General features: G+C 35.6%; 1 protein-coding gene across 1 annotated transcript; it reads right to left on the bottom strand.

The window, feature by feature from the left end:
- Positions 1–2,790: 2,790 nt before the first annotated feature.
- On the bottom strand, positions 2,791–20,081 carry LOC149399431 (vacuolar protein sorting-associated protein, putative (DUF1162)). Its single transcript, XM_089611228.1, has 36 exons — positions 19,637–20,081; positions 19,433–19,529; positions 16,923–19,162; positions 16,508–16,622; positions 15,535–16,344; positions 15,074–15,359; positions 14,535–14,992; positions 14,268–14,397; positions 14,077–14,201; positions 13,238–13,899; positions 13,006–13,123; positions 12,816–12,932; positions 12,179–12,273; positions 11,847–11,995; positions 11,191–11,246; positions 10,869–11,082; positions 10,145–10,564; positions 9,780–10,057; positions 9,508–9,593; positions 9,293–9,379; positions 8,938–9,202; positions 8,467–8,853; positions 8,232–8,328; positions 7,260–7,579; positions 6,585–6,701; positions 5,966–6,133; positions 5,625–5,753; positions 5,441–5,530; positions 4,850–4,956; positions 4,616–4,764; positions 4,404–4,486; positions 4,235–4,330; positions 3,993–4,115; positions 3,746–3,829; positions 3,448–3,591; positions 2,791–3,278 (listed from the first exon to the last, which is right to left on the bottom strand). Exons 1-36 carry the CDS (start codon positions 19,915–19,917, stop codon positions 2,961–2,963), a joined length of 9,501 nt encoding a protein of 3,166 aa, XP_089467354.1. The 5' UTR covers positions 19,918–20,081; the 3' UTR covers positions 2,791–2,960.
- Positions 20,082–21,260: the final 1,179 nt, after the last annotated feature.

The raw sequence follows: 21,260 nt of genomic DNA, 5'->3' as shown, positions 1-21,260 counted from the left end.
CTGGATCCGTCACTGGGTGGGGCTTCTTTTTTCCCTTCCATTAATTGTGTCTACTTTTAATTTTTAAATATGTTGTGTTTATTTAGTTTAAAAGAAAATATAAAATAGTGGCTACTTTTCTTCTGACTTTGAGAAATATTATATCTTAGGCTTGTGCGCATACTGTTTGAATTTTTATGATTGTGGCATTTTTGTTAATTTTTTTTTCTTGAAGTATTTTTTTGGGTATCAATCAACTCCTCTTTTTAGACAGCTTATTGCATTCGCTTTGTTAAATAAATTCACCTTAAGAAATAAGATAAATTGTAACCTACTTAATTCAGATCAAATGATCATGGACCAAAACAAGACTAGGCTTTTACCAAAACAAAAAACAAAAATAAAAAAATAAGTTTGGTTTGTTCGTAAAACAGTGGTTTTAGCCGAACGAGTATTGCTGATCATATCTTTATTCGATGTCGTTTTCATTCACTATTATGGTACACTTTCATTCAACGTTTACAAATAAGCACGTGCCAGTTTTTAGATTATATATTTAGAGTTACTTGAGGTTGACAGGAGGCTTTATTCAATTGAAAAAATAAATAAAATTAAGTTTCGGTTTAGAGTCCAAGACTCCAAGAGATGTGACTAGACTCTCGAGACAAGTCCCCACTCAATAAGGCATGTAAAACAACAGGCCATTTCGATTGTTTTCTTTATAAACCGAGGGCGTTTCGTTCGTCGTCGTGGAGATATATCTGTATTTTTAATGTCTTGAAAAACTTGTTTAACAAGGATTATTTATACCATTACCAAACTAATTGATAGAACTAGGGAAAATATTATAAATTTTCAGTGTGTTTTAGTAGAACATTATAATTAGGTCTTCTATGATCTTCAAGTAATAATGGTATTTTACTTTCTTATTTTCTTCTTTCATTGATATGAAAATTACAATTGTATGACATAATTAAGTGACATGAATATTATACTCTGTTTTCATAGATATTGGAACCATCTGGCATCTTATGTGCTTCTATAGCCACTCCCATTTGGTGTTGTGGCATCAGGTTCTTCTTCTTAATGATCTTTGATGATTAAGATAAAATTCAACTCACAACCAAGTACAAAAACACCAAATCAAAACTAGAATAAAAAATCATCAATAGAAATAAAATAAAATTCTACTAAATTTAGATCTAAAAATAAATTGACAAAATAAGCATAAAAATTAAAGGATTTCTTAAATCAGTTGAAAAAACTCGAAATCCAGGTTAAATATTTATCAAAAGAAAAAACCCATAAGAGATTTCACAAAAATCCCAGATCCCTTAAAAGTTTGGAAATCGGGGTTTGCAAGGCATAATAAAATTTTATTGAAAAAAATTTAGATACTTTCTATTAATTTTTACTTAAATATAGATATTTTAAATTCAAATTCTGTACACTTTTTATTTTAATAAAACTAGAATCAGTATAATAACGCATATATCAAGAAAAAAAATAAGGCAATCGAAAATTATAAGAATAGTGTTTATAAAGTGTAACTTTTTTTATTTTTATTTTTTATAATATTGGGTATTTTAAATCCTTTCGAAAATCGTGTTTTTTAAAATTATAAACAATTATTTAATGAGATTGTAAATGGTAAAAAAAATAGGCTGAAATAGTATAATTAAAATAATGTTATTTTTATGATAAATATTTTTGATACGCTATTTCTATAAATAGTTGATAAAAAATACTATCAATGGAAATTTAGAAAACAGCAGTTGATAGTATGTGTTTTAATGTGGAAATAGTGGGTAATTATTTTTCGTAACTTTTTTTTTCAATATTAGTCGATGAACTTTATATTTTCATAAATAATCGTTTTCAATTATAAATCAGATTTTAATAGTGGTTGACTAGATTTTAATAATAGTTAATCATATTTCAATAATGGTTGACTATACTTCAATAATTATTGACCAAATTGCGATAATGTTTAACCAGATTTCAATAGTTGATGATCAAATTTCAATAATTGGTGATCAAGTTTCAATAATTGTGACTAAATTTCTGAAACAAAAGAGTATTTTTGTCCGAAAAAGGTTACTAGTGAAGTATTTTGAAAATATGAGTGAAATATGAAAAGTGACTCATATTTTAAGTTAATTATGAAATTTTCCCTATTTTAATCGATGTTTGTGGAATTAAATTTGGAAATCGGTACTGCGAGTAACTTCTTCAATTCAATGGGCTTACTGTAATGGGTACGGTTTTACCTTTCCCTTTTTGTTATCCTTTCCTCATTCTATTCGGATTTGGATTTAGGTAGTCTTTCTTTTCCATACGATTTTCGGAACCTATAAATAGCGCAGTAATCTAATCATAGATAAACTATATATATTTTAATTTCACAATTTCATCAGTTTTATCGTGGTTATTTGGCTTAGATTTCCTTCTTTCTATTTTGCGGCGTTGCTTGGGAAGCATGGACATAAATGTTGTTGGAAAGAGTCCGTTACAGTAAATGTAATTTGTGCAGATAGTCAACACAACTCATCTGATATTTAATTACACGGAAAAATAATTCTAAATATAAAAGAGAATTTTTATTATTAATTACAACAGTATAAAGATAATTTTAAGCGCTTTTTAAAGTTAAGGCTCATCAACAAATTGTAGGTGTTTTTTACAGGGCGAAGAAAAAGCAGCTCTAAAGTTTGACGTGATATACATTGTATATCAACAAGTTCTTTCTATAAAGCAATATCAACAATTTTGGTGTTGGTTTTTGGTTAAACAGATCCAATTGGATATGTGTTAAAAAAATAATGATGCTTTGGACAAAGTGAAATTGAAGAAAATTATCCAATGGGTGTGCTATATACAGATTGCTTATTTATTGACGTGTCTGTGTGTCTTTTACATCTTAGCTTAATCTAACCAAGAAGATAAATGCATAACAAGAAAAGAAAGATAGGTGCTATTATTTACTCATCACTGTTTCTGTCGAGAAAACTCAATAAGAAACCACTGACAATGCGTCGAGCGATCGGATTGGGAATTGAACGACATAACCGGCCATCCACATAAGCCAGGATCCCCGACAGCACAAACCTTCCGATTCCCCATCTCCATATGAACATAACCTTTTGATCGTCCTTTCTGCTCGATTTCTGATCGATGAAATCTTTCTTCCACTTGGCGTTGGCTATGAACTTGTTGGCTTGCTTCCTAAGCATCCGGATCGCAAAGCTCACAAATAGGTGCTCGCCTAGAGTCAGCAGGGTCGGCCCAAGTTTCCACTCCTGTCAAAAAATAAAAAAACCGTTCTTGCTCAATCGTTCAAGTCAACCAGTCTGGTCGGTCTATTTTTTTTATTTTTAATTAATATAACTGAAACAAACGGAAGGATAAGAAATGGACCAGGAAACTTCTATTACAACATACAACATCTTACGAGTAATAAGAACTTACACTTTCTCCTCGGAGATGACGCAAAGGGTGGGGAATTCTGGACGGATCTCCCTTTAACAATGCTTTGCTCACAAGGAATCCCTTTACTGAGTCTGTGATCTCCTCTATAAGAGAGTTGCTTGGCGGTAGGTTTTTAAGGTACACCTGAATAATTGCAAGAAGTATAGTCAGTATAATGATATTATTATTTCAGGCAGTAAGCCAAAAAGTCGGAAAAGACTCTCAAACAGAAAACTGTTTGTTTCAAAAAATAATACATGGATCATAGGAATATCTTTTATTTTATGTTTGTGCATACCAGATTGTCAATTACTCTGACTCTAAGATATTCTTGCCTGTAAAGTGTATCCAACATAGCTTGAAGATATCCTTCAACGTATAACTGCAATACTCCAGACAGAATTTTCACCAAAAGAGTTTAATGCTCTATTTTCGAGTATGATATTTAGTTTTTTTTTTTATTTTTTTTTTCTTTAAAAACATGGTCAATGAAAGTTCAGAGTGGTTTTATAATATAAAAAGGTTTGGGGGGAAAAAACATTTACCTCATCAGCCCCGGGAACTCGATCTAGCTTAATCTTTCTATCTGGACCACCTTCCATCAGAGCAGTACCTAGTAATGATGGCTCCATAGCCAATCTCATTAGTCCTTGATGAAACCCAATCACCTACAAGAAATTATTCACAGTGAAACCCGATGTGGAATATCAATTATTGATCATACAAACTTTAAAATAACTCGATGTACAAAGCAGTAGCAAAGGACATATGTAAGAATTATCTGTACCATTCCGTTCAAACCAGCCGCTTCTGCTCCCTTCAGAACAGAGTCCGATACTTCAGTGACCGCAGCAAATAGAACATTAGACCCAGCTGTTCGCACCTTCATAACCCCAAAATATATTTGGTGAGTGTTGGTGAAAAGCATATTGTTATTCACAAAGCACGTAACGTACAGATTTTCCAAGATCGCCAAAGTAGCGTTTTGTTCCCGAAAATCCTTTTCTACCAATGCATTTGCTTATCAATTTGAAAGTACCTAACCAACAGAGTCAACAACCGTTACTACAAGATGAACACAAGGCAAAAATAAAAAAGTTGCAATGTGCTAAAATGGTTGAGATTTAAGAATGACTAACAAGTTGAAATGCTAGATTAGAAAGCTCACCTAGAGTTAGGCCCGAAAGATTCACCGACCCATGTGACGGATCAAAGAAGACGTCGAGAGATGAGGAAGCCAAGTCATCAAACATAGACACAAAATCCGGTGGCAGCAGTGGGCTTCCCTTGGCAATATAGATAGCCCTCATGGCATACCTGAAGAGTCCATCAATGTTCAAATATCCAAGTCTTGAATACTACCTAAAACATGCAAGGAAGACTTTATCCTAGACACATATACCATGAATAATGTTGTGCACATCTGAGAGCCAGTTCGCGCATTGTTATCAAAGCATGAGTAACCAGGACACCATTTAGCTCAACCACCATATTTTTTATTGGAGGCACCTAAAGAAGAAGCACAAGAGGACATCATAAACAAAAAAAGAAAATTGAAAGTTGCTGAAGAAGATCAAATGTGAGAGAAAAGAAAGTCTCTACAGTCAACTCCTGTCAGTTTCTCTGCTGTCCACAGAGATTCTTACCGACGGATAGATCTTTCTCTCTTAATTTTTTTTCGTACAGAAGAAACAGAAATATTCTTAATGAACGTTTTGGGAGAATCCAAAACAATGGTTACAACTTAAAACCTAAATAGAACTAGACCGATCCCGAGCAAAATCGGTTGAACAAGAGACACTAAAATCATTTTTTTTTTTTAAAAGAAACACCTCCTTTATTAATAAAACGGCTCAGCCGAAAAGATAAGAGACACTAAAATCATTACATGACATCAAAATCCAGAGAGCAGTAGGATGGTTGATTTATTCATCAATTCTAACAGAATAGTACTTCCCAGTCAAAGATACGAAGTTCTAACAGTTCTTCTAACCTTTACGACACTGTGCAGCAGAGTTCTGAGTGTCTCCTGGGCTGAGCTATAACTTGAATATGAATCTCCAGGAAGAAAATTTGCAATGATCTGCAGAAGAATAAATCAGGAGACAAGACGAGTTTTGGACATTATATTATGATGCAAGAGGTCATATACAAGACATAGATGAAAGAGGTCAAACCTTTACTGGTTGAATCTCAAACTGATCAAAGTAAAACTGCCTACTCTTGGCATTTGGGTCTGCTAGAGATGTTCGCCAAAATGGGACAATTCTCATCAACGTCTCTTCATCAAGATTCAAGTCAATTGGCTACGTAAAATAAAAGTGCTTCAGACAATGCACAGTTCGCATTTCCAAATAAAATATTATTTTACCATAATTTGATACAACAAAGTGAGAGGAAAGATATAATGAGCTCGACACTGAATTTTACCTAAGGGAGAGGAAAGATATAATGAGCTCGACACTGAATTTTACCTAACGGAGAGGAAAGATATAACGAGCTCGACACTGAATTTTACCTGGAGGGCAATAGAAGCGTACTGAAACTGCATTACATCGGAAGTTGTTGAGAGAAGAACAAAGACAATGCGGAGTATGCTGCCATCTGATTCTGGATTGACTACTTGATGTCTGCGAAGGATTGCTGCAAAAGGAGCTCCATCCCACTTCTGCTCAATGGTCAATGACTGAAACAGGGAATAAAAAAGGGTAATTCATGTGTGCTGTAAGAAAAAAAAATACAATATTTATAAATGAAAAATAAAAAACTCCATTTTTGTAATGAGGCTTTCAGCCCTGTTAATATAAAGATTCATGTTTAAAAAAAATAATAATAATAATAAATGAAAAAAAAATAACGTCAAAAAGAAAATTAAACAAGGATAAGAAAGTATTATAAATTTGATTTGTAGCAATGTATATGTTCAATATGTCTTATGGTTTGCCCATGGACGGATGTCTTTGGAGAATCAGACTCATTCTTTCTTTCAAGATGTCTTATTAATAAAATTGTGTACAAGATATATTAACTCCTTGATCAAACAAAAGGCCGGGATGTGAAGGTAACTACAGTCAGAAATCAACCCTGCTAGAGAAGGCAAACAGGACAGGCCATTCTAGGTAATGAACAGGTTATACCTGTAAATTGATCAGGTTATATTTCTGTCGATCAGTACAGAAAGAATCCAGAGAAATGTTATCAAATCTCGCAGCTATAACTGGTGCATAATGAGATGATTCCCGCTCATTTCCATCCTGCAAAAAAGTGTAATTGATTGTATATGTCATATGTATAAAGCTGTTAACACAAATGAAACTATTTCAGTTAATTCTGATATTTATTCAGTAAATGTAATAGTATAATGAAAGAGTGAAAGAAGCAGACTACGGGAGCGATTGAACGGAATCTCTATACAAGCCTTTTAGTTTTAAATACTCCCATAATAAGTTTGGTAATTATTACTACTATTAATTGAAATATCTTTTATTGTTTAAGTGATTAGTTATTTAATCATATATTTTATGATTAAATTATATTAGTTTATATAATATTCTTATCTTATCTATTTGAAGTAAACAATATTTAGTATTTCCTATTTATACTTGGAATTATTATTTTTTTTTAACATAGAAAAATTTATTTCTTCACAGATTTTTCTCAATAGGATTCATAATTTAATATATTTTAGGAAGACGAATTATTTTATTAATGTTAAAAACAGAAATAAAGTACCTCCAATATGCCTGTTTTTTATTGATAAGCACAGAAACAGAAAAAGAAATAAAGTAAGCACATAAATATTGTAGAATAACCTGTTTTTCCTGTTCAAGCAGCTGAATTGTAAGTTGAGGGACCCTTAGTTGAATCCTTTCATTTGATTGAAACACATTTTCCGCCTTGTGACTTTTAGAAATCTCACAAATGCGCAAAATCCTAGTAGGACCATTTGCATATACTTCATAGCCCACTTTTACCATCTCCTTGCTATCATACTCACTGACATCTGGTGTATTCATCTCCGAGTTTTTATCCAAAAGGTGATGATACGTCATTCCAAGGCGCTGCCCGAGCTTGTAGAAAGGCTTCCATTGCCGCACCTTATCCAGATTTATCTCACGGAGTGAATGGGTATCTGTGTAGATAATTTAACTGGCCAGTAACTAATGCTTGTTATGTAAAATAACCTTGATCAGTCTGATAAGCACAAGATAGCTGATAAGCACTCAAAACTGACAGTAAAATTAAAGTGCAACCAAGTAAAGAATAATGGCAGATCTTTTTAGTTATCCCACGGAAATAATCTCTGGGTACAAAAGAAGACTAAGACTGACTAAGAGAACCAGTATCCTCCCCTTGGGGGAAAACAAGGGCTCATCTATTAACCTGAATTCAATACAAAGCAGGGATACTAAATTTTTATAAAAATGAAAGGAAGAGATTACAGTGCAAGGTGTTGAATTTAAAAAAAATGGGGGACACAAAATTTCAGATAAACAAGATGCAGGCGACATTTTTGAATGTTTAGTCCACACCAGAATGTTCGGATTAATGTATGCAAGTGGGTGAAGGGTGCGGTTCGCATTTAAATTGCATTTCACCTTGCTATTCTACACATATCTACGGCATAGAAAATATCCCAGCAAAAACTAAAATAAAGGAATACTAAGATGAACAAACGAGGGTCTAACCAGGATACAGTCAAAGTAATTTGCAAGTTTGATTTTCGATCTCTATTTAGCTATCATTGAATAAGCAGCAACTTATCTGAACCACAAAAATTATACCATTAATTCGGACAACCAATTTATGTGGAAGCGTGAAATCATCCCATATGTAATCAACACTACTTTCAGATCCAAGAACCTCTGCCTCTGCTGATTCCTATAAGAGAATATTGAAAAAAGAGAGACATGTTATGGAGACAATCATCATCCAAATTTAGCAAAAACACCAAATGTAATAGTTTTTTTTTTTTTAAGAGACAGCAAGAATAAACAGCAAATATAAAAGTAGAAGAACCTTTTGGAAATAGGTTATAGATACATCATGCAACTGGTTCTCAATTCGATATGGAACCCTGACATTTGGGGGTTTATTGAAGCGCATAACAAGTGTAGAACCTTCTTCCATCACATGGACTGAACCAAATATGACCTGCCCCGACTTTTGATTTCTGAATTTGAGGAAAAAGAGACCTAAAGAGGCTATGCAGACAGGCCCTGACCAACCAAATTCCGGTTGGTTTGGACGAAACTGGATATGAAGAAGCGTATCATCGTCAGCCTTTCTGTGATTACTTATGAAATTCTCAAACAGGCTGAACTCCTTTCTCTTGTTTGTCGTATTCCATATGTATAATGGTTTTCTTTGTTTTCTGTTGACTAGAGTAATGCCAGCTGAGTCATCCTATTCAAACAGAACACCGGAAGGGCGGTAAGATTGGAAATGAAATATTTATAAATAACATTTGATGTATGAAGCAAGAATCACCTGTAAATAGCATTGACGAATATTCATAGCCTCGTCTGATTCATTGACTAGAACATATCGTGGAACAATGGTCACAAGTTGTGATGACACAACATCTTTACCCACTGGAGGGGGGCCCAGAGAGACCCCAACCTTTGTGATGGATTTCATTCCATTGCTTTCTTCAATGTCCAAGCTTATCTCCGTTAGACCCGATAAGGCGTCCATGTCCAGCACTGCCTCCGATACATTATCTTCTAACAGTTTGAAGCGCACCTTGTTGGATCTGGAAGTACAAGGAGCATAAGTATAGTAACTAGAAATAGAAAAGGAGTAAAAAGAAATTTGTTGTACTATTGCGAATCGTATATCTTACTTCAAGAACCATGATTGGGTTGAATTCGGAGGCACAACTAATCCCAACTCTGGAGACATACCAGAACCGAATGTCTCCACTTTATGCCTGATTGAATTTAAGGGACATGAACAGAAATGATAAGCACTTGGTAATTGCTGTAAGTGCTATCTAGCTATTGTACTCATCCATTGTTTGTATTTTCTAGGATGGTCTGCTTTGATACATTGATTTACCTTGGCAGGGGCTTCCTACTGGGACCAAAGAAATATAGGTCAAATTCTGTATCATTTTTCAAGGAATATGATGAGAAAACCATAGCCTACAAGGGAGATACACAGAGGTTAGATCCAGTGCAGAACTAAAAACAAAAATTATCAATTTTGATTCAACAATCAAGTTAGGTGCATGATGATGCATCAAATCTTGACTACTGTCAGTCACTAATATTCTGATAACACATCAGTTAAGCATATAATGACTCTTGAGGTTGTGGCATCATCAGTACCTCCAGTATGCCTTTGTGCTCACGAGATAATCTCAAGGAAGCAAAATAACTTCCACCGCCAAAATCAAGATCAATGTCAAGATACTGGGCTTCAGTTTTTTGTTTCCGTAATTTCTTCACCAAATCGCTGCTATTCACTTGTTTGGAGCTCGAGTTGTAGGTAGTTAAGGTAACAGTAAAGTAAATGATGGAGGGATTTACATAAAAATCCATCGAAGAACCAGATTGTATTACTGCCTGATTCAAGTTGATGTCACTGCCACTATTCGAGCTTTGATCTGCACTCGTGTGAAAATATAACTTTTAACAGGAGGTACACAAAAAAATAGCAAATCACTTTTCCAATAATAAAATTCTGCCCTTACCCGATTCACTTAGATTAACATGTATCTCTGACTGTAAAAAATTAAACACCTTTACAGTAGGCAAAAGAAATATCTCCTTTTCTTCCTGTAGTGATACTGGAGAACTGCTATATTCAAATCCCTCTTTGGAGACAACGGGGCGTGCAACAGGCACCTCCCTTCTAATGCTCTGTATTAGGAAGTGCATATCAGAAACACGAGAATCTTCAGATTTTAGGCTACATCGAACAGTGCTGAATGAGCACTTCTCTGCTTTAGTAAGTAAAGCCTTTCGAACTTTGTAGCTTAGTTTATCAAATATTCCAGAGAGAGGGACCGCCTTTCCACCTTTAAGATCATCAGACCATTCAACTGAAAGTGAACTATTGGGATTCATCGAGATTTCTGTGATCTTGGGTTTAAAAGAAAATAGGAAGTTACCTGCATGTCAGTAATGACCATGTAAATTTTCTTTTCTGAAAGAAAACCATCGGACAAGGAAACAGGAGAAAATTATATTAAAAGTTAGGCTAAATTGAAACTTCAATGACACATAAGTCCGGTGTCTAACTAATAAAAATAGACATCATAAAGGATTAAATTAAGCCAACTCGTCTACATGCAATTGAATTTGAGTTAAATTTCTGTTAACATACCTGAACTTGTTTATTGATATTTTCATTTAAGTTTTCTGTACGCCATAAATTATACTCAAAATTTTCATCTACTCAAAGAGAATTCTTACCAAGACTAAAAGATGTCAATGCCTTCTTTAATCCACCAGACAAATTTAATGCCTCAAACATTGCCATCGAATCGTCAATTGTACATCCAGACTTGAGCTCTGCTGAAGCAAACTCATCCTCTTTTTGCTGAGGTCGTTGGAATCGAAGCTCGAGAGAGAATCTAGTTTCATTGTGTATTCGTATCAGAGGAGATACACAGACGAACAAGCCATCCTACATGATGAAGAAATCTTTATTAAAAAAATAGTAAGGACGTTATAAAAAGACCATCTATATTTCATAACTATTTGCTTTTCGGTGCAAGTTACTCTTTGATAGTACCTCAGATTCTCTTGAAACATCAACAACAAGAAAAGGTCCAGGAAAAGTCCTTGAATCTGTTTACAGATGAAAGATGAGGATGCATATAGCAAATGGCAATCAAATCGGTTCTGAATTCTTATTTTATCTTTTAGGAAATAAGTGAACATTTTATGAAAGAAAATAAGAACATTGCATTAAGATAAACTGACGGCCCAGTCTCTGAATTATGATTTCTTATTGTCATCTGAAGAGCATAAGAAATAGCAAGACTGTAAGTTCAGATTCAAGAACAATACACTTTTAGTCTCATTTTTTTTAAACAATAACCACTTATAGTCTCATTATAAGTATGTAATACTAGAGTTGTAGTGCATAAATATACATTTCCTAAGATTTTTACTTTTCAAGTTCAAACTGTAAAGCCGCCGGGATAAAAAAAAAAAGGGTCATTCGAATATTTTCCTAGCGATATGGAGTTAGTTAACTGATATTTTCTAACTGTTAGAAAGATACTCTCTTAAAAATAGAGGTAGGAGTTGGCTAGGTCATTAATATTTTTCCTATTTCTTCACTTGTAAGCCTCCAGTTGAGATCAATGAGAAGAACTATCAATGGTTCCCTTCTCTGTAAAAAAACTGCACAAAATTGGACCTATGTGTATATTTAGGGCGCACCTTGAGTTGACTTTATGCGAGTTCTCCAAGCCAGCCTTTGGGGTTGCAAAAGAGAGAGAGGGACGGAGGAAGTGGAAAAAGATCCAGGAAAATCAAGTTGAATGGAGACATGTGAAGTTTCTATGGGTTGCTTCGCCAAGTCTGAGTACCTTTTCAGTAGAGAGCAACAAATATCAAGTTATGCATCCAGTTTGCTCCTTAATTTTCGTTAAGAAATAAATTTATTAAGTATTGGTTCAGCTGCAATCGGAGTTGAATAAAAGTCGAACGCATATCAGGTTCAATGTACAACATTTTCTAAATGGTCTTAGGTATCATGCATTTATTCCTACCTCAAAAATATGGAAGTAGGTTGATTCCTGGATACTTTCACATGTTGCTTGTTGAAGAAATCACATAGAAGGTTTGTGCTTGTTCGGTTCTCCACCTGCCATAATAATCAATTCTAATAACCGCTTTTATTCTTGCAGAAAATACGATAAAAAATAAATAAATAAATAAATAAAAACTTATGCAGGGACGTTTTCTGTATTCAGGAAGAGGCACTCAGTCTGGAGCATGGCAGTTTTATAATCATTGTGTTATCTTAACGTGAGATCGGATAAACAGATTGTAGTGACGCCAATTTCAACACTCACATATACGGTGAATCATTTTCATGTGTAGGTCACAGATTCAACAAAACTGCATCTCAAGAACATGTTTGATTTCCCATTCAGAACAAACCCTGTTTTCTACTTCCTTCCTTTTATACTGTAATAAAACAGCAGGCCTCTTAAGTAACAGGGGAAGAAAGTCAAAGATATAACACACCTTGATACCAAAATACCATGAAATCTGGAAAGCATGATTAGATAGATGAACATGGATACGTATTCAGATTAACGGACAACATAAGTCTGTATCTCTACTTTAGTTCAATGCATTTGGTGTAGAATGTAGCATACAAATCAATGTGATATTACACACCTTGCAGCAGTTGACCGGAATCCTGGAGCTTTTGACTGAATAAGGACCAGCCAAATCTAATTTTCCGACCACAAAAAGGAGTATATCCAACGAAAGCTCCGAGAGAGATATGTTCAACTATCAGTGGATCAAATAATTATGGTTAAAAAAAGTACGAGTAAGAAGGCTTAAGAGAGCTGAGGATTCCGACCTCTTTTGTTCTGCAGTGGATATGAACAGGTATTTCATGCAAATTAGCATCAGAACTTTGGGTACGGAACTTAGAGCGGAAGTACAGAAAGATTTCAACGGGGTAAAGTAGTTCAGTCCTAAAATTCAAAACAAATGAGATCTATTAAACCTTGGTTAATCGAAAATAGATGTAACTATGTAAAGAACTACTTCAATAAGAGTATGCAACTATAAACCATTCATAAACTTACCATGCATCTCTTCGGGAGTCAAAGTGATACACGGACGCTGTTAATGTACTGATTACCCTGGTCCTTGTAGAAAGAATTTGTACAGTAATTTTTGCGTCTATGGAAGCACGGAGGAGAGGGAATACATCTCTTCTATCAAAAAGTTCATCAACAATGGTCAACGAAATTTTTTCAACTGCTATATCAATACAAGGGAACTTTCCGCTTTTCCCTGAAGTTTCATCGTTAGAAGATGCATTCTGTTGCAGCCTAGTTCTGGGACCCTCTAAGGGATGGCTATCTGCATTTCCGAAACCGTGAGCAACAGGAAGGTCATGGAAAACTTTAAACTTGAATGGATTTCCCGGCTTCTTGACAAACTCTGGAACCCCATCTACAAAGGCTATGGCACAATCATTCTTCTTGTTCACAAGGTAAAAATTCTTTCTGACTAATTGATTGTAGGGTTCCCAGTCTGTATCACTCTCTACGCTTTCAGGTTCACAAGATTGTATTCTCCAGCCTGCCCGTGCACCATCATCAGTACTAGAGATGTCAACGAAACCTGATCCAGGACGATAGTTCAAGCGGAATGGTTCTCCTAAATCATTCTTAGCGTGCAGAGATAGCAAGGAGAACCACAAAATCGACGATCCCCATCTTCTTTGACTATGATATTTAACCTTTAAAAAACAAACAATTAGGTGTTTTCTAGAATTCAAGGATATATACGTAGGAAATGGGAACCTATTCCTCGATTTGGGAGTCATTTATCACATGTATGGGGTTATCTCATATCCAGTGTATACATCCTCGACTCTTGTATATATTAACAGAAAAGTGAAAATGCAAATCCCTACCCTGAAAAGAGCCCTTTCTCCAACTAAAGAGTAATGAATTGTACCGGCTAAGGTGTACTTATTTTCTTCACTGTCTACTGCAAAGAACAGATGTTGCTGAACATCTTGAATAGCAACAATTGAGCCTGCAAAGATCAGAGCACTCGTTAACTTCGGTTAGAATTATAAATGGGATGTCTAGAGAACTATACCATTAGGTATCATTGCTTCCAAACCACTATCAGATTCCTCCTGGTTACTGGACGTTTTCTTTTTATCCAAATCACTTGTGGTCATTGTGCTAGAGAGACCGGAGAAAGATGAAAAAATCAACAGAATCATCTGGGAATGGAAATAAGCTGAGCAAATGTTATATCCCATGTAATTGTAAACCAAGGTAACGTGATTAACGACACTAGATAAGCAAAAGCAGAGTGTAAAATAAAATACTACTTAATTACTTAAACATCAAAACTCACCTCTATTTCTGTAAGAGAGAGAATAATATCAAAACCTGAAGTAGAACCGTTGCCAACCCATGTCTGGCCACTGATACGGTTTTGGGCCGATAAGAAAGCACGTAAATGTTCTAAGATAGGTTTCTGAGATATCAAGTCAAAGACCTCAGGCACAGAATTTTTCGCTGAAACTTTACCCAGTGAGTCAGAATCCCTCGAGGAACTTGGATCTTTAAGTGAATGGATAATACCCATGGGCTGAATTTCTGCAGGACCATCTCCAGATTCAAGTTGCACCAACACTTTATCCGATGTGAAAGAATAGAAATGAGGCAGTTGGAATGCATGTCCACTACGTTGTTGTAAAACTCGAGAAATGAATGATAAACGCTTGAGATCAAAAGCAATATTTCTTGTCATATTTGCTGATTCCAAGTTCAGATGAACATCAAACTCAAGCACAAGTTCCTGAACGCCACCTGCAAAAGTAAAGAAGTCATATAATATTGTCATAGTTGTTGCCAATACCACGGAGATATAAACTGAGATATCTAGTAAACCTTGCTTATTTGCAAACACAAGAACAGTAGAAAGTTGAGAAACATTTATAGTCAATGCTTGCATATGTTGCCCTGCCGTCTCTAACTGTGATTGAAGACTTTCTTCAACGTCATCACTGCCATAGCTATCATTGACTCTGGTCATTTCCACATTCTGTTCGGTCTTTTCAACATCCTCGTCAAATGGTTCCTTGGAAACTAAAATATTTGTGACCGAATGGAGATATGAATCAAAACAACAGCTGAACTTTTCCATAGCTTCTGTCTCAAGGAACAGAACACCACCCTGCACGATAGCAAAATTGTGTCACTTCCATAAAAAATAGGAGCTAAATACAAAATACAAGATTATTCTCGGTAAATGTAGATAAACAATCTATCAAGATGCTAAAATATCAAAATTTCCAGAAACAGGTTCATAATTGTGTATCTAAAGTCTGCTCTTACTTAGAAAAGATCACCTGAATCTCCCAAGAGATCGTCTGGAATTTCCCTCCAATCGAAAGTGATGAAAGAAGCTTATTCACATCATGTGCTTCAATCAAAGCACTTTTCAGAGAGCAACTTCCCCCATATACCGTACCTAGTTCAAGATCTACCAACAACGCATGAGTTGGGTCTGGATCTGAATCTTGAATAATTGTATTGGAACTTTTTAAGTTCTGAACAACATTAGATGATGATGTAGAACCACTAGACTTATTGTGCATGTCCCTGGAAAATGAGCTACTTTGATGGAGAAATGATGATAAAGAACATATACAATTTGAAAGAGATATTTCATACAAGCAATCACAAGACTGCAACAGGAGATCTCTAAGTGCAGATTGATCCATATTTTTTACTTTTTGATTCTTATATCCAAATATAAGAGACTGAATTTCTGAAATTTCAACTGAAATTCCCAACTTCTCTTCTTCACTAGACATGTCAATAACTGTTTGCTGAAGGGTTATCAAAATTCCAGAATCAGGACACTCAACCTCAGCCAAGCCGTTTCTGCTTGAGGAATCAGACAGTTTTGTAGAATTCTCCTTATCATCGTTTATCCTAGTCTTCTGAAGACTTAAATCCATGGATTTAATTTTGAAGATTCCACCAATAAAGAATAAAGTGCTGCTACCAATTGAAGGAGCTTCTTCTTCGGTTACCTTCTCATTCTCCGATTCAGTGGGTGTAAATCTCTGCCAAAACGTTTCTAAAGATGAAGAAGTGACAGAATCAAAGTTGATGTGCACATACGATACCGCACGATATAGGTTTACAACCACCTGCAGAAAGCCTATTAGTTAGTCATGAGATGATATGGAATAAAAACAAATACAGAAACCTCGTAAATTCCATGTTCTAATAAGTAACAAATTATTTAATATTTTGAAAAGCCTTTCTTCCTGAAAAAAATAACAATGCATAAATATGGAAAAGAAATACTGCCTTGGAGAGAACATAAAATTCATCCATGTATGTAAACACAGTCAATCCTGCAGCTGAAGCGCACAAGACTGCAGACAGAGCAATGGCATTTGTGCTAAATGAGTGAAAATATTCCCTGCAAATAATTCAGTTCTTCACAGTCAGTGTAAAATTTTGTGAACTGTAACAGTATTCTACTCTTAAAAAAAAAATCAAATAAAAAGGTTAAGAATGTATACATATGGAAAATTTTATAAACAAACAGAAAATTGATAGGTTTTTCATGGATACACTTCAAAAAGAGAGGATGCCATTTCTTGCCCTAGAACTGATTATTGATGATATTTTCCAAAAATAAAAAGAAAAAAGTATCCATTTAAAAACACGAATACAAGTTACGGTATGGAGGAAGACGCTGGTAACACTACAATTTTACCTGGATGATAAAAGATGGGCAGTCACTGGCTGCAAAACTAAAATTTGACTTTTTATTCTATCTGCTGAGCTCCCAAAATAAGCACGCAAACCACTAATTCGAACATGAGAACCAAGTAAAATCCACCAGTCAGCTGTATATTTTCCAGTTTCTGATTTAGGGATTTCAATCATCCGAGGCTGCTTCAACCCTGTGCACTCTGTTTCTGCTTCACCTCTACCTGGGTGCTCTGCATCTGATGCCAACTCAGACGTTGATTTTGGCCAGCTTGCAACTTCTATATTTTCAAGATCAAATTGAAGGTAAAGCCCATTATGAAGAGCCATATATCGTGCATCCTTTGTTCCACGACCAAATTCCTTTTCCAGTGACAGTTTGATGCGAGCACCAGCAATGACTACTCCTAGCTGCATATGTTTCTTGGGAAGCGTCTTAAGCAATGCCTGGCTCCAACTATGACCATAGAACTTGTGTATACCAAGCCATCTGGCTTCTGGTGGATCATTCATGGCTCTTAGAGTCTCTGAGCGAACCTCTGTTTGCTCAGTATCCCCAGTCCTGTGAAGAGCATGTTGTATCTGCTTTAAGAGGACAGAGGCTGACAGTATTGTTGAACATCCTAATTCCAAATGTATCTTTCCTAGAGTGAAAAAGCATTTCAAAAGCCCAGAGTCTAAGTTACCAGGACCTGGATATGTCAAATAGCTTCTAGTTTCATAGAGAAGGCATGGGTTTTCTGGGCATAGTATGTCATTCTTTTTTAATTTTGTGCAAGTGTGTTCCCAATTCATCCACAGTTCATGTAGAAATGTTTCCAGAAAATGGTCACAAGTCACTTTAGCCTTCTCTGATGTACTGGTTTCACTAGTTTCCAAAAGGCGAAATGATTGTGCTGGTTCACACCAAAAAATAGATTCCATATCATTGTTCCTACGTCCTTTCGCAAATCTAAGAAATTTTTTTGAACCTTCTTGCATCAGTGGAGTCTCAGTAAGAGATGGCAATCCGACCTTAAATTTTCCACAAGATACGATCAGTGACTCTTCGCATATATCTTCCACATATTTTATTAAAAACGCTTCAACTGATAGGGAAACCGAAACAAAACCCGAGAAAGGGACTCCTATTTGTGATTCAAGCTTCTCAATTTCAGAAATTTGAATATCATATGTTGGGGAAATATTGACTGAAGTTCTTCCAAGACTCAAAATGAAGCAAAACTCCGGAGAGGGATGCTCACATAAAATATCTACGTCCTCGTTCATTGGCTCTCTAGCCAACGTCCACTGAAAAGTTACCAAGCACACAATAAAATGGAGCAGCTTGAAAATAAGTTTCCAGACAAGTCCGAGAAGATGTGAAATATTTCCAATGAGCTTGACGCGAGTCCCAATATAGGATTGCTTGAAAACTACAGGTTTTACATTTGATGCTGCTCTATTACGCGCTATCCGTCGTGCCTGTGCAACAGACTCAGCTGGAAGCTCTTTTTCGATATCAGAAATCTCCTTCCAGCACTGTTTGGCTGATTTCAATACCCTTTTGTTCTGAGAAATCTTAGTAGCAGTTCTTTTGAAGAGATCGTTATCGGCGGAATATCCGACTACTTGAAGAAGATAAACATAAGCATTGACATACTGCAGCCATAATCCAACAGTAACAACTAGGTTTTGGAACTTCAATCTAGGAGACGATATCACACGGTCAATTCTTCTGGCAGCTAATTTCCAGAGTTCTTTACCACTTTTGGGAGGCTGGGATTCTTTAATTGATATTCTACCAAGTAGTAAACACAGGGAAATATCAGCAGGAGTGAAAAAAACACTCAACTCTGGAACCCGAAGATTGATGCCTACAGGCCGAAGATCATTCAATCTGATGCTAGAGTACAAATCTGCAGATAGCAAAACGCGATCGACCTGATCTACGGTGTTAAGTAAGATCTCAAAACTGCTACCACTAACAGAATGCGAGGTTTCTTTTACAGGCACGAAAAGTGAACCAACAATGCCTTTGAGAAGACATCCGAAATCCAAATGCTCAGAATCTACATTAAGCTCCTTTAGATGCAGCATAGACATGTATGAATCATTCAGCACGGGAAATCTCACTTGCACATTAACATTGTGTATCTCCAATCGGCAATGCTTGAGTAGGAGATTCAAGAAAGCTGTCTTTAAGATATTTCTTGAAGGATTAATTGCAGAGATTGCCTCGAGAACATTGTGCAAAACAACACCCTGAAATTCCACATTTATTATATTTATAACAAAATAGATGAGCAACTTTTTTTTACCTCAATATGATACCTAAACAGAATAAATAAACTTGAGTTAGACTTTCAAAACACAATGAACTTAATCTAATACTCCTATGATCATTTAAATAAACTCAAACTTAGTTCTCACGCCAACAGGATAATGAAGATTATAGCTTGTTTGCTAATATGACAAGTACTAAATTTACAAGTCTTCAATAAATCAAGCCAAAATGGGAAATGAAGTTAGTACCTCAGAATCAATCTTAGAAAGCTTTTTCTTCGTACATTCATCGAACGTATCTTTACGTTTCGGTACCATCCTAGAATCGCTCTCCTCTTTCAACTCCCTGCAATGAAACAATGAAAAAAAAAACTCCGGCGATCAAACAAGGCAAGTCCTTAGAGGTGTATTCATAAAGTCTGAAGACAAAACCAAAGCAATTGAAAGACTCACCGAACTGATATGGTGGCATTTATGCCGCGAAACTCGAAGGAAAACGCAGGAACAGACCAGTTCGAAAACCTAACGATAATTTCACCGACAGAGACATCCTCGAAGCGAAATCCAGCTCCATCGTCGACGAGCTCGTTGAGAGCCGAAGCGTCGAAGCGGAGGTTCTTCGCGACTGCGCGCGAATTGATGAGCCCTAGGCTGAGCTCGAGGTCGGGCTCTTCCCGGAGCCATGGGCGCAGCAGAGAGGCGAGTCTCCGCCGCGTTAGGTTGCTGAAGAACATCGCGGCGCTATGTCGTTACGAGATTGCAAGAGCGCTAGGTTTGAATGTCTGCCATTAGAGGAAACTGGAGGTGATTTTCTAGAGAGAATCATAAATGTGAGCGTGACTAGGCGGGAAATAAGATTTTATTGAGAGATATCGAGAGAGTGGAGATATTTAGAGCGAACAATAACTGGTTTTTATTTTATAAAAAAAAAAATAACTGGTTTTTATTTTTTATTTTTTTAAAGGTGAACAGAAACTGGTTTCGGAGTATAGCAGAAGAGGATGATAGACACCTCACTCAACATGTGGGACATGGGAAGAGGCCAAAATAAATTCCAACTACCTAGCGGTGACAAGCATTTTATTTATTTTTTACAAACACGTGAGTGTCTCTCATTTCTAAAAATAAATAAATAAAAACTATAATGTATCAATTTATTTTTTTCCTTTTTTTTGTAATAATGATATAGTCTTGTGGGTTGGAAAATGTTATTTCATTTATATTTAGTAATAATAGTTACGACAATAATTTTGAATGTCAATTGTCAAGCGGACGAATCTTATTGGATTGGATTCTTATTTCTCATCGCAAATATGCATGGACGAAGCTTGGATTATATTTCAGGGAGGGGTAGATGATAAAAAAAATTCAAATTGGGCTTCTAAATTTCAAATTGTTCGTCTCGTCATCATCGTTGTATACTGAGAGATTATTGTTGATTTCTTGTTGATTTTTGTCTCTACTAATTCCATTGGCAAGTGTGCTATAGAAGACTCAAGTATTTGTATTGTGAGGGAGAGTGTATTGTAGAAGACTAATTAGTGTACATATTCCATTTCTGTACGCTCGTCAACATTTTTAACACCGATACACTACATGGATCATAAATGAAAGCTGCAAATACAAGTAAAGAATTAGAGTGAAAAGAAAAATATATTGTCAGTGGTACAAAAACGACGTATTTGTGACTGTAAAGAAAACGACATATTTGTCCCAAGGAAAAAATTGAAAGCGACCCTATAAGAATGCAAACGACAAGACAAGATGTAAATGCCAGTAACAATTAAGCGTCTACGTGATGAACGGTTCAGATTAATCCTCTAACTTATGCTTCGCCAAATAACCTAATATAAATTGAACTCAAACGCCTAAGGTTTCAGCTTCACTATTCGTATCTCCGCTCCTCTACGCTTGTATCTGTGACTGTGGCATATTGAACGGTTATCAAGCGGATTGTGGAGAGATTTCATTGAATATCTCTTTGTCGACTAATCTGGTCACGGAACTTCTTACATTTTATTATTACCTTTTTTTATTTGTTCATAGTAGTAAACGAGAAGGAGAGAAGATTGAAATG

The sequence above is a fragment of the Urtica dioica genome, chromosome 4 (assembly GCF_054948205.1).
Source record: "Urtica dioica subsp. dioica isolate 48M chromosome 4, U.dioica_male_clone48M_v1_H2, whole genome shotgun sequence".
NCBI classification, from domain to species: domain Eukaryota; kingdom Viridiplantae; phylum Streptophyta; class Magnoliopsida; order Rosales; family Urticaceae; genus Urtica; species Urtica dioica.
The sequence above is the reverse complement of the archived record's forward strand: the minus strand, read 5'-3'. Positions and strand labels throughout refer to the sequence as shown.